The sequence below is a fragment of the Balaenoptera physalus genome (genome assembly GCF_965194825.1).
Source record: "Balaenoptera physalus genome assembly, chromosome: X".
NCBI classification, from domain to species: domain Eukaryota; kingdom Metazoa; phylum Chordata; class Mammalia; order Artiodactyla; family Balaenopteridae; genus Balaenoptera; species Balaenoptera physalus.
Genome location: NC_138903.1, coordinates 8,468,510 through 8,481,756, shown reverse-complemented (window position 1 = coordinate 8,481,756; position 13,247 = coordinate 8,468,510). Strand labels below are relative to the sequence as shown.

At 45.4% G+C, this 13,247-nt stretch overlaps 1 protein-coding gene across 4 annotated transcripts in view; it reads right to left on the bottom strand.

Annotated features, from left to right (window-relative positions):
* Positions 1-13,247, bottom strand: part of LOC309652881 (H(+)/Cl(-) exchange transporter 4) — an 81,616-nt gene that overhangs the window by 37,605 nt on the left and 30,764 nt on the right. For all 4 annotated transcript variants that reach the window (XM_082447071.1, XM_082447073.1, XM_082447070.1 and 1 more), the window contains exons 2-3: positions 5,444-5,598; positions 799-898 (exon numbers count right to left, since the gene is read on the bottom strand). In XM_082447071.1, coding sequence (XP_082303197.1) covers positions 799-898; positions 5,444-5,587 — 244 coding nt within the window. In that variant the 5' untranslated portion in view covers positions 5,588-5,598. The remainder of the gene's footprint in view (positions 1-798; positions 899-5,443; positions 5,599-13,247) is intronic.

The window sequence follows — 13,247 nt, the reverse complement described above, 5'->3', positions numbered from 1 at the left end:
CTCTATGCCCCGCAGGTGCTCTGCAAGTATGTACTATATTCAACCTGTATCGCACAGCCATTCTCTAATCAGTCCTATCACCACAACTAGCGTGTTACTACAGGCAGGGGGCTTTTCTTAAGGGAATCTCTTCAGCATGATCAAATTTTTTTTCTTCTTACACATTAACCTTCACAGCCTCCTAAAAGGAAGTAAGTTTCAGGAAACAATTTCCACGGAGGGCTGGTGCATTTGCTATTAAAAGGGGAGGTGTCCCCTCCAGATACTCCTTCGTTCACTCTGGAAACAGCTACTGCTCACAAACACGGTGTTGGGATTATACAAATGAAGGACGCGGCGTCCCTGAGGGCCAGAACAACCCACGGGCTGGAGGTACCTCCCCCGGGCCGACCTCAGACCCTGTGGTGTCTCGCGTTACTGTGAGCGTCTCTCGATGTTTACAGTTCATCTCAGGGCCTGCCGGTGTTAGTAAAGGCCAGTCTCATAGGATGTTTTATTTTTAGAGATCAACATGTTCCCGTCCTTTCTCGCCTTCTACATGGCCAAGTACTATAGAATGTGAAATGTGTGTTTTCAATAAAATCCAGCATGGCAGTAAACCTCTGTACAGTGTGGAAAGGGCCAACCCGCTCTCTCGGTACCGCTCTCCAATGACCGCACCTGGGCCCATCCGTGCCTTGGGGCCTTCTTGCTTTACTGATGATAGATTTATGTTAAGTGCATCGTCGTGTATTGTGCTCTTAGGTATTTGAAGGAACAACCCCCTCGCATGAAGGACAAGAGAAACGCCCCACGTACCCGCCAGCAGGCCGATGAGCAGCATTACCGCCCATCCCGACCAGGCGTCCAGCAAGCTCTTGATGAACTCCCATATGGACTCCTTGCTCTTGCTCGTTATCTAGAAACAGAAAGACATCGGAGTTGACGTGGATACACCTTCCACTTCATGCTTCCTTCTCTGAAACTGTTTCCTCAGGACACACGGTGATTGAGAAAACGAATATAATGAAGCAACGAGACTGCCACTTACGTGATTCTTTCAGTTACCTAGCACAATGGTTAAATGGGCTTTCTAGTTCACAGAGCTATAAAGATGCCATAATAGTCTCCAAAGAATCCAAAAAAATTCACTTAATTAAAAAAACCTCACTAAGTGTGATTTGATCTTTGACTATTTCAAAGCCATTCTGAAGGAAGACATCACTTCGGTGTCACCGTTTTGAATACAAATCACTATTTTAGCTTAAATCGTAAATTCTATTCACAAAAGACCCTCCTCGACAAAGACTTCAATTCCTTCTTTCATTTTCCAGGCTACATGTTAACAACAAGAACGAACTTACTTTCTCTTTCTTCCTTCCTTCCTCCCTCCCTCCCTCCTTCCCTCCCTCCTTTCCTTCCTTCCTTCCTTCCTTTATGGCTGCGTTGGGTCTTTGTTGCTGTGCACGGGCTTTCTCTAGTTGTGGCGACCAGGGGCTACTCTTCGTTGTGGTGCACGGGCTTCTCATTGCGGTGGCTTCTCTTGTTGCGGAGCACAGGCTCTAGGCACGCGGGCTTCAGTAGTTGACGCACGTGGGCTCAGTAGTTGTGGCTCGCGGGCTCTAGAGCGCAGGCTCAGCAGCTGTGGCACACGGGTTTACTTGCTCCGCGGCATGTGGGATCTTCCCAGACCAGGGCTCAAACCCATGTCCCCTGCATTGGCAGGTGGATTCTTAACCACTGCGCCACCAGGGAAGTCCCAAGAATTTTCTTTTTTAATTGAAGTATAATTGATTTACAATGTTAATTTCAGCTGTACAGCAAAGTGATTCAGTTATACTTATATATATATTCTTTTTCAGATTCTTTTCCATTATAGGTTATTACAAAATATTAAATATAGTTCCCTATGCTATACAGTAGGACCTTGTTGTTTATCTATTTTATATATAGTAGTGTGTATCTGTTAATCCCAAACTCCTAATTTATCCCTCCCCCACCCCCTTTCCCCTTTGGTAACCATAAGTTGGTTTTCTATGTCTGTGAGTCTATTTCTGTTTTGTAAATAAGTTCACTTGTACCATTTTTTTAGATTCCACATATAAGCAATATCATATGATATTTGTCTTTCTCTGACTTACTTCACTCAGTATGATAATCTCTAGGTCCATCCATGTTGCTGCAAATGGCATTATTTCATTCTTTTTTATGGCTGAGTAATATTCCATTGTATATATGTACCACACCCTCTTTATCCATTCCTCTGTCAGTGGACATTTAGGTTGCTTCCATGTCTTGGCTATTGTGAATAGTGCCATTAGCTTTGTGCAGTGGCAGTATCACAGCCAATGAGGTTTATCCGAGGCGTGATTACTGCTAATTGTAAATAGCGCTGCAATGAACACTGTGGTACATGACTCTTTTTGAATTACGGTTTTCTCTGGGTATATGCCCAGTAGTGGGATTGCTGGATCACATGGTAATTCTATTTTTAGTTTTTTAAGGAACCTCCATACTGGTCTCCATAGTGGCTGTATCAATTTACATTCCCACCAACAGTGTAGGAGGGTTCCCTTTTCTCCACACCCTCTCCAGCACTGTTGTTTGTAGATTTTTTGATGATGGCCATTCTGACCAGTGTGCGGTGATACCTCGTTGTAGTTTTGATTAACAGCAAGAAGGCTGAATGAGCCAGCCTGGATCACGCTTTCCAGGCAGATGGTTACATCTAAACACGTTGTAAGAGGACCCCTTTGCCTCCCTGTGTTAACAGAATCCTACATTCCTGAGATCATCATTCCCCTCATGACCCTTCAGAGCAAGGGCTGGCAAACATTTCCTGTGAAGAGACAGAAAGTAACTATTTTCGGTTGGGCAGGTCAGATGGTCTCCGTGGCAACCACCGGACTCTGCTGCTGTAGCACAAAAGGAGCCATATGGAGCATGCGCATGCGCGGGCGGGGCTGCGAGCCAAGGAACCAGCGCAGAGCCGGACACGCGCTGCGCTGGATTTGCCCGAGGGCCACAGTCCACGACCCCTGCTCCGGACGGAAGGGCGCCCCAGCTCCCCCGCTCCTCCAGGTCGGAGCCAAGCGGCTGCGTCAGCTTCTCGACGCTACCTCGCTCCCTACACATCTCTCTGCCTCCTTCCCTGTCAACCTGCGTGAAATGATGCGACACGGTCACACTCTCGACGGCACTGCCCCCTCAGCGCACCCTCGGAAGCTGCTCTCCCTCGGTCGCCGGCAGCCCCCTCGCGGCTGCTTCGTCTCCGACTTGACCCCTCCGCGGAGGGGGCCCCGTCCTCGCCACTCTCTCCCCCTTTCACTTGTGGCCACTCTGCTGGCTGCCCTCCTTCACCTCTACCTGCTTCTTCTAAGCATCGGTCACTGACCCCCAGCCCGCCCCCCGGAACCCGCTAAATCTTGGCACTGCTCCGGGGCCCAACTGCTCCTGACCCCTCTCTCTCCAGACCCAGGCCACCTGGGCCGCTTCTAAAGCTTCAGCGCCCACTCGCACGCCAAGGACCCCCCATGCTCCACCAACAGCCCTGACCCTGCCCTTGAACTGCACAGGGTCCTCTCGCCTGCCGACCACCTCCAGCCACAGGCTGGACAAACGGCTCAGACTCACAGCGCCTGAAACCGAACTCAGTGGCCTCCCCCTGAAATCTGCCGTGTCCCTTTTCTCCCCTCTCGTCATCCAAGGCATCACCCTCTTCTGACCACAGCCAGGGCGTCATCCTGGCCCCACTACCCGCCTCCATCCTGGCAACGGCTCCTGTGAAGGATCTGGACCCCAAGCCTCTCTCCGTCGGCACTTCACTGCCCTCTGACAGATCTTCTTCCTCTTTCTCCTGAGCTCATTTCCAAGCTGCCTGTTTCTCCCCTGGCAGTGCATCTCTCTTGTATACTGTGGCCATGAAAAAGAAATCCAGGGCTTTCCCGGTGGCGCAGTGGTTGAGAATCCGCATGCCACTGCAGGGGACACGGGTTCGAGCCCCGGTCCAGGAAGATCCCACATGCTGCAGAGCAGCTAAGCCCATGCACCACAACTACTGAGCCTGCGCTCTAGAGCCTGTGCGCCACAATTACTGAAGCCCGTGTGCCTAGAGCCCATACTCCGTAACAAGAGAAGCCACCGCAATGAGAAGCCAGCGCACCACAACAAAGAGTAGCCCCCGCTCGCCGCAACTACAGAAAGCCCACACGCAGCAATGAAGACCCAACACAGCCAAAAACAAACAAACAAGTAAATAAGTAAATAGGAAATCCAGGGACTTCCCTGGTGGTCCAGTGGTGGAGAGTCCACCTTACAATGCAGGGGACACGGGTTCGATCCCTGGTCAGGAAACTAAGATCCCACATGCCGTGGGGCAACTAAGCCCACGCACCACAACTACTGAGCTCGCGCACCTCAACTAGAGAGCCCACGTGCCATAAACTACAGAGCCCACGTGCTCTGGAGCCTGTGTGTCACAACTACAGACCACAACTACAGAGCCCACGTGCCCTGGAGCCTGTGCGCCACAACTAGAGAGAGAAAACCCGTCAACCACAACTAGAGAGAAGCCCACGCGCCACAACGAAAAGATCCCGCATGCCTCAACGAAGATCCCGTGTACTGCAGCTAAGACCCGCCGCAGCCAAAAATAAATAAATAAATAAATAATAAAATAAATTAAAAAAAAAAAAAGGAAATCTAAACTCCTCTTCATGGTCTACTCAGTCGTTCCCAATGCGGCCCCATCGCCCACGCGGCCAGACTCATCTCTAGTCCTCCCCTTCCGTGAATCTGCCACCAAACCTTAGAGCTCCTTGAACTGCCTAAATGTGCCACGGTCTTTCACGCCTCTGTGACCTAAAAAAGAGCCACTCCTGATGAGAATCCTTTCCCCTTCCTCTGCCTGGCAAATTCTTAGTCATCCTTCAAGACCCCACTGAAATCCCACCCTCTCTAAAAACTCCCTCCCTAACCATCCCTCCCAAATGATCCCACAGCATTTGATACATAACTTTACTGCAGCCCATAAAAATATATATTGATTGCCTACTAGAGGCCAGGCACTGTAATATGTGCTTTCATACACACACAGCCCCATTTAATCTTCTGGTATAATTAACTCCATCCTTACAGATGAGAAGATGGGGTCCAGAAATGGCACCCCAAAAGTCAGCCAGCCTAAAGGTGTCAGAGTCAGGATGTACCTGATCTGTCTGGTTCCAGAGCCCCCTCCTTGCCCTCCACACCACACCTCTGTAGGACACAGCCTTCCACCCAAAGCACCTGGTATTATAATTACCTGTCCACATCTCTGCCTCTCCCACCAGCCCTTCTCTTCTCTAGAACCTAGCTCAGCACATGACACATGAACCAAAGCTCTAGCTCAGTGACTGTCCGATGAAAGCATGGCCCAGCCCTCCAAAGGGATTCCCCTCAAAGTGTCCTTATGAACAGCATGTACCTTTCTGTGTCTGTCGGTGTCCCGTGACTTCTCCCTCAGCCAGTCGATGGTGTGGAAGTCCTCATACGTCCCCACATCAGGGAATGGCTCGTCAAGGAAATCCATCAGGTTTCCAGAGCCACTCATCGTTCCTGCATTGACCATGCTACTTACACCTGGGAGAGAAAACCTGTCGTTAAAAACGTAAGCAGACATCTGCACAGGCCTGGAAGAACAATCCACATGCGCTATTTTCTTGCACAGGAAAGACATTTCAGCATAGGCACCTCTGCTGTGAGGAAAGATACATATAGTCTGTCTTAGTGAGCACAGGCTGCTATAACAAAAATACCATAGACTGGGAGGCTTATCGACAACACATATTTATTTCTCACAGTTCCGGAGGCTGCGAACTCCAAGATCAAGGCACTCAGAGATTCAGTGTCTGGTGAGAGCCCACTTCCTGGTCCACAGACGGCCATCTACTCACTGTGTCCTCGTCTGGTGGAGCTCTCTGGGGTCTCTTTTACAAGGGCACTAATCCCATCCATGAGGGTTCAGCTTTCATGACCTCATCACCTCCCAAAGGCCCCTCCTCCCACTACCATCACATTGGGGATTAGGTGTCGACATATGAATTTTGGGGAGACACAAACGTTAATTTCTTTTTTTAACTTTTTATTTTATATTGGAGTATAGTTGATTAACAATGTTATGATAGTTTCAGGTGTACAGTAAAATGATCCAGTTATACATACACATGTATCTTTTTCCAATTCTTTTCCCATTTAGGTTGTTACAGGATATTGAGCAGAGTTCCCTGTGCTATACAGTAGGTCCTTGTTGGTTACCTATTTTAAATATAGCAGGGTGTACATGTCAATCCCCAACTCCCTAACTATCCATTTCCTCCACCCTTCCCCTCAGTAACCATAAGTTCATTCTCTAAGTCTGTGAGTCTGTTTCTGACAAATGTTACTTTCTTATTATTTGTGGTAGTTATGTGCTATAAAGTCACCATGGCCACCGAATTAGTGGGTACTAAATCACCGTCCCCAAGAGAAGTACAGGGTTAGGTTCCTTCGAACCTCTGGTCACAACATTTTCATCAACCAATCGGTATACAACCTTGTTTTGTGTGTTTCTGTTTAAAGACACCTTATCAAATATATGTCGTTGGTTCATCCACACTGAACTCACAGCCAACAGCACCGTCGCTCACGCTGCAGGAAGCTTGTCTAACAAACATATTTTCTCCATAAGGCCCAGCACGGCCTTCCCGTGCTTAGAAACACTACAGGCACTCCTGCCCTCCATTTCAAGGCCACTGGAAACAGCAAAATTACCAATAAAAAAAGCACAAAAATGCGAAAAATATGGCACTAAAGAGACTGTGAAAAGAACGCTTGTTTCTGGTCTTGGAACTGAAACAAGACAGCAGAGCACCGATTTCTCCAACCTCAGCTAGGATCGTGCATTTCTGGCAACTCAGACTTTTTGAGTCTCTGCAGTGCACTGTGCGAATGACCGGGCAAGCGCCCCACGTATTGCTCTGGATGTTACAAATACATTTTAGTGAGCAGGCAAATTCACAAATACAGAACCGCTCATAATGAGGGTCAACTATATCCATTTCTGGAAAACCTCACATTCTGCAAAAGCAGGGCATCAAAATGAGAGGCCTGGGGGAAACAGGGTTGAGGCATAACACTCAAAACCAAATCATTGTAGTCACACCAGTAACCGGTTCTCCTGGGAGATAAAGCGGACCACTGAGTCAGACAACCTCTGTGGTTGTCACTGCGGATATTCAAGATGTACAGCAACAGCAGAGTGAAAATGCTAAGACTTAAACTCACTGGTGGGAGGCAAGGTGACCCACAGAGGGAGTGGTCCTCTGCACCGGGGGTGGGGGGGATGCCATGGGGATAACAAGGAGGCAGGACAACCTGCCACGTGCGCCATGCTATGGTCTGAACGTGTGTGTCCCCCCACCCAAATTCATACATTGAAATCCTAACCCGCAAAGGATGGTATTAGAAGGTGGGGTCTTTGGGAGGTGATTGGGTCATAAGGGCAGTACCTTCAAGAATGGGACTAGTGCCCTTATAAAAGAGGCCCCAGGGAGCTCCCTTGCCCCTTCCACCATGTACGGACACAACAGGAAATCTGTGACTGGAAAAAGAACCATCACCTGACCACGCTGGCACCCTGATCTCACACTGCCAGCCTCCAGAGCTGTGAGGAATAAATGCCTGTTGTTTATAAGCCAACCAGTCTGTGGGATTTTGTTATAGCAGCCCGAACACACTAAGACAAACCAAGAGCCATGCCAGGCTGGCAGCACACTGCCCCGGGCAAGCAGCCCTGAGTGCGGGCCCTCACTTCTAATCTTCCTTAAAATACAGTCAAAAGGGTGCCTGCTGCCAGGGCAGTAGCAAAGTGGAGGATTTCTTCCTTTCCTGCCTAAGATAACAATTCCACTCACATTATTCTGCCTCCCCTTGTCTGGAAAACAATCGCAAATAAACCAAGACATCTTCCATGTTGCACCACCATCAGAACCTGATTTACAGATCACACAGGAAATAATTTGACACGGAGAAAACGCTTTGCAGCAGGATCAATGCTCACCACCAATTAGCAAGAAAAATAATACACTCTTACAAAGACAAGAGGATGGAATAAGCACTAAATCAAAATTTCTCTGGCAAAGAGCATGGAAAGTTGAATTATAGGACGGGAACCACAAAAGTGCCGGAATAAGATGGTTAAAGAAGTGAAGGGTAGTTATTAAAATATTTGAGCATAGGCTTCTCTCGATGGCTTTATGTATTTTTATATCTGGAGGACTCAACCACGACCTGACAAAACTGCATTTTGATCAAATTGAAAAGTCGCTACAGGCAAAGGGGAGTAATCACCTTACAAGCAATAAAATGGCGATAGTTATTGATTTATTGACCGTCTGTGCAACTTTGCTACTTTAAAACTTTAAAAGTTTGAAGTCTGAGCCATGCCAAGCTGAAAACTATACCCACTGATGAATGCCCAGGGAAGAATCATATTGCAGAAGTCAGTAGCAACCAATAATAAAAGGGAAGGAATAAAATTAGAAAGCAAAGATTTCATTTTCATTTCTAGAAAAACAAGATGGTAACAGCCTTGTATTACATGCGGTAAAGAAAATCTCCGATGGGAAAAAGAAGATGGCAGGCTGCTGACCCACAATGGGTAGCCCGCGTAAGAAAATCCAAGCCAGCAGATCGAAGAATTGCAGAGACTTGGACATTCTATTAAAAAGAAGTTCATGTTACCTGAAATTTAACCAAATCTCTAGTCAAGCAACAACTCCAGGCAATAATGATTGAAACAAAAAGTCACTCTGGAGAACAAATGTATCTTTAAACTTTGATGGAGCATGTCATGGTCCTGACAATCAGACGCGTAATTGGTAAAGGAAAACAAACATGATCTAATCCGTAGATCTAATTGGAGGCTTTCCTTGGGGGCCCAGAAGGAGGTGGTGACTTCGCTTCTGAAGCTCGGATTAAGAAAGACAGAGAGAGGGCATCCAGGTCAGAAATCATGGAAAGAGGGAATTCCCTGGTGGTCCAGTGGTTAGGACTCTGCACTTCCACTGCTGAGGGCAGGGGTTCGAACCCTGGTCAAGGAGGTAGGATCCCGCAAGCTGTGTGGCATGGCCAAAAAATTTAAGAAAAGAAAAGAAAAATGGAAAGAATTCTATCTGGGATCCATTGGGAGATATAGATGGATAAGAAATGAGAATCCAGCCAAACACAGGAACAAAAAGGAATGAACTCCAAGGACTTGATGAGAAATAAACTTAACCTGTATTAAGTTCAATATGGCACCCAAAGGGATGCAAATACTGCTGACCCTTGAACAACACAGGTTTGAACTGGGTGGGTCCACTTATACGTGGATTTTTTTCAATAAATATCATACCTGTATTTTTGTTTTACAGATCTTTACCTACAGGAGGGGAAAAGTTTGTGTTCGATTAGAGAGCCCAATATGTGGAATCACAAGAACTAGGGTTTGAGTCCTGATTCTATCCGGACTGTTTCAGCTTCCTGCCCTTGGGTGAGTCATTTATCAATTCCTTTGTTTTTGAGGCAGTGAGAGCAGGATGTGGATTTTCGACTGCGCTGAGGGTCAGTGTTGCTAACTCCCACGTTGTTCAAGGGTCAACTGTAGTCATCTGCACCTTAGAGGGGAGCCCCTGCTCCTCTCAGCTGGTTTTATTTCTTCCCTCCAATAAGAGCACTTCTGCTGGCACATGACACCTCTGCTTATGACTTCAGGAAGGACAGCATCCTAGATCCTGCATCTGAGATTCCTACCTGGTCTGGATCGTCGAGGTCAGAGCACAGCAAACTGCAGCTTGTGGGCCAAATCCGGCCTGCTGCCTGGCTTTGTAAACAAGTTCTAGCAGAACACAGCCATGCCCGCTCATCTACGTATTGTCTACGGCTGCTTTCACATCGCAACGGCACAGGTAAGTAGTTATGACAAAGGCCAAATGGCCCCAAAAGCCTCAAATGTTTACTATTTGGCCATTTACAGAAAACGTTTGCTGACTCCCGATCTACACAGGGGACTGAACACAGAAACAGCTCAGATTCTCTACCTGTCCCTGCACCTACAGCATTTTCAGTGGGACCTGGCGGCTCCTCTTCATTAAGAGGTAGTCTATTTCTCCAGCTCTTGAGTCAGGGCTGGCCTTGGGACATGCAGTGGAAGTGACAGCATGCATGTACTGAGTCTAGACCCCAAAGGCGACGCGGCCTCTGCTTTCTTCCTTGGCCTTCTGCCATGAGCAGAAGCCTAGGCTAGATGCTGGAAGATGAGCGACCACATGGAGCCAAGGTGGGTCACCTCAACTGAGGCCACCCTAGATCATCCAGGCTCGCCAAGCACAGATTCATGAGTAAGCCCAGCCAAGAGCAGCTGGGTCTGACCCAATCAAACAGCCCGGCTGACCTGCAGACCGTGAGAAAAATGAATGGTTATTGTTTTAAGCCACTGGGTTTTTTGGAAAGGGTTGTCATGTAGCAGCATCATAACAATGTCTAACAGGTATGATTTACGAGGGCTCCGAGGGAGAGGAGAAATGAAGATGGCTAAGTTAGCTGCAAGGGAGGAGGACTGGGCCAGCAACAGACGACACAACTGGCAACAGAGACAGGATGGAATCGAACTTCACGCTGGAGGGGTCCACCCTGAAAAAAGAGCCTCTCTCTTACACAACCATATGTACCTACACAGGGACTTTGGAAGACACAAAGGACACCTAGGTCTTTTATCCAATCCTTAAAGGCAAGAAAGATCTATAGAGTATGAGGGTAGCTGTGGGCTTTTCATATTCAACAAGCTATCCTAGCTTGTTGAATGTTTTTAATCACGAAAGGGTGTTGAATTTTGTCAAATGTTTTTTCTGCATCTGTTAACATGTAATTTTTATTCTTCATTCTGTTAATGTAGTGTATCACATGGGTTGATTTTCAGATGTTGAACCATCATGGCACCTAGTGATAAATCCCATTTGGTCATGGTGTATGATCCTTTTAATATGCTGTTGAATTCAGTTTGTAGTATTTTGTTGTGGATTTTTGTATCTATACTCATCAGGGATACTGGTCTCCAATCTTCTTTTCTTGTAGTGTCTTTTTCTGGCTTTGGTATCAAGGTAATGCTGGCCTCATAAAAGAGTTTGGAAGTGTTCCCTCTTCTTCAATTTCTTTTGGAAGAGTTTGAAAGGAAACTGAATTAATTCTTCTTTAAAAATTTGATAGAATTCACCAATGAAACCATCTGGTCCTGGGCTTTTCTATGTTGGGAGGTTTTTGATCACAAAGTCCACCTCTTTACTAGTTACAGGTCTGTTCACATTTTCTATTCTTCATTACACAGTCTTGGCAGGTCGTATATTTCTAGGCATTTACCATTTTTTTCTAGATTATCCAGTTTCCTGGCCTATAATTGCTTATAGTACTCTCTTATAATCCTTTTTATTTTTGTGGCATCAGTTGCAATGTCTACTCCTTCATTGCTGATTTTATTTATCTCAGTCTTCTCCCTTTTATTCTTAGTCTAGCTAAAGCTTTGTCAATTTTGTTGACCTTTAACAAAAAGATGGTGCTATTTAACAAAAAATTGATGTTAACACCAACTCTTAGTCTCATTGATTTTTCAACTGCTTTTCTATTCTGTATTTCATTTATTTCCCCTAATCACTATTATGTCCTTCCTTCTGCTAACTTTGGGCTTAGTTTGTTCTTTTTTTGGTCATTGAGGTGTAAAGTGAGGTTGTTTATTTAGAATCTTCTTTTTAAATGTAGGTGTTTATCACTATAAACTTCCCTCTTAATACTGCTTTTGCTGCATCCCATAAGTTTTGGTATGTTGTGTTTTTGTTTTCATTTGTCTCAAGATATTTTCTAATTTTCCTTTTGATTTCTTCTATGACCCACTGGTTGTTCAAGAGTGCGTTGTTTCATTTCCATATGTTTGTGAACTTTCCTATTTTCCTTCCGCTGATTTATAGTTTCATTCCACTGTGATCAGAGAGCATACCTGGTATACTTTCCATCTTCTTAAATTTGTTGAGACTTATTCTGTGACATAACATGAGATCTATCCTGGAGAATGTTGTGTGTGCTTGAGAAGTATGTGTATTCTGCTACTGTTGGGTGGAACATTCAACAAATATCTGTTAGGTCCACTTGGTCTATACCACTGTTTAAGTCCTCTGTTTCTTCTGGCCATCTTGCTCTCTTTTGGTTGTCATTTGCACGGAATATCTTTTTCTGTCCTTTCACTTTCAGCTTCTATTTGTCCTTAAGTCTAAAGTAAGTCTCTTACAGCCTGCATAGAGTTGGATCTCGGTTTTTTTTAATCCATTCAGCCATTTGAAGTCTTTTGATTAGGGAGTTTAATCCATTTACATTTAAAATAATTATTGATAAGGAAGATCTTACTACTGCCATTTTGTTCATTGTTTTCTGCCTGTCTTGTAGCTCTTTTGTCCCTCTTTTCCTTTCTTGCTGTCTTCCTTTGTGTTTCATTTGATTTTTTTCTTTGGTAGGAACATGCTTTGATTCCTTTTCATTTTCTTTTGTGTATCTTCTATAAGTATTTTCTTGTGGTTACCATGGGGCTTACATAAAACATAGTGATAAAAATTTATTTTAAGTTGATAACAACTTACTTCAATCACATACAGAAACTCCACACTTTTACCTCTCCCCCATATACATTTTATATTATTGATGTCATGAGTTACATATTTTTATATTGTGCATCTGTTGACATATTTTATAGGTATAGTTCTTTTTTATACTTTCTTTTGTTAACTTCTATACCAGAATTCAGTGATTTACACACCTCCACTGCAGCATTACAGTATTCTGCATTTGTCCATATGATTACCAGCGAGCTTTAGACTTTCAAACGTTTTTGTGTTGCTGTTTAGCATCCTTTCATTCCACCTCAAAGGACTCCCTTTAGCATTTCCTATAAGGCAAGAATAGTGGTGATGAACTCCCTCAGCTTTTGTTTATCTGGGAGTCTTTATCTATCCTTGATTTTGTTAAGGACAGTTTTGCCAGATATAGTATTCCTGGTTAGCTGGGGTTTCTTTTTTTTCTTTTTTCCAGCACTTTGAATATATCATCCCACTCCCTTATGGCCTGCAAGCGTTCTGCTGAGAAATCCACTGACAGCCTTATGGGGGAGCCTTTGTATGAGATGAGTGGATTTCTCTTGTTGCTTTCACAGTTCTATCTTTGACTCTTGACAG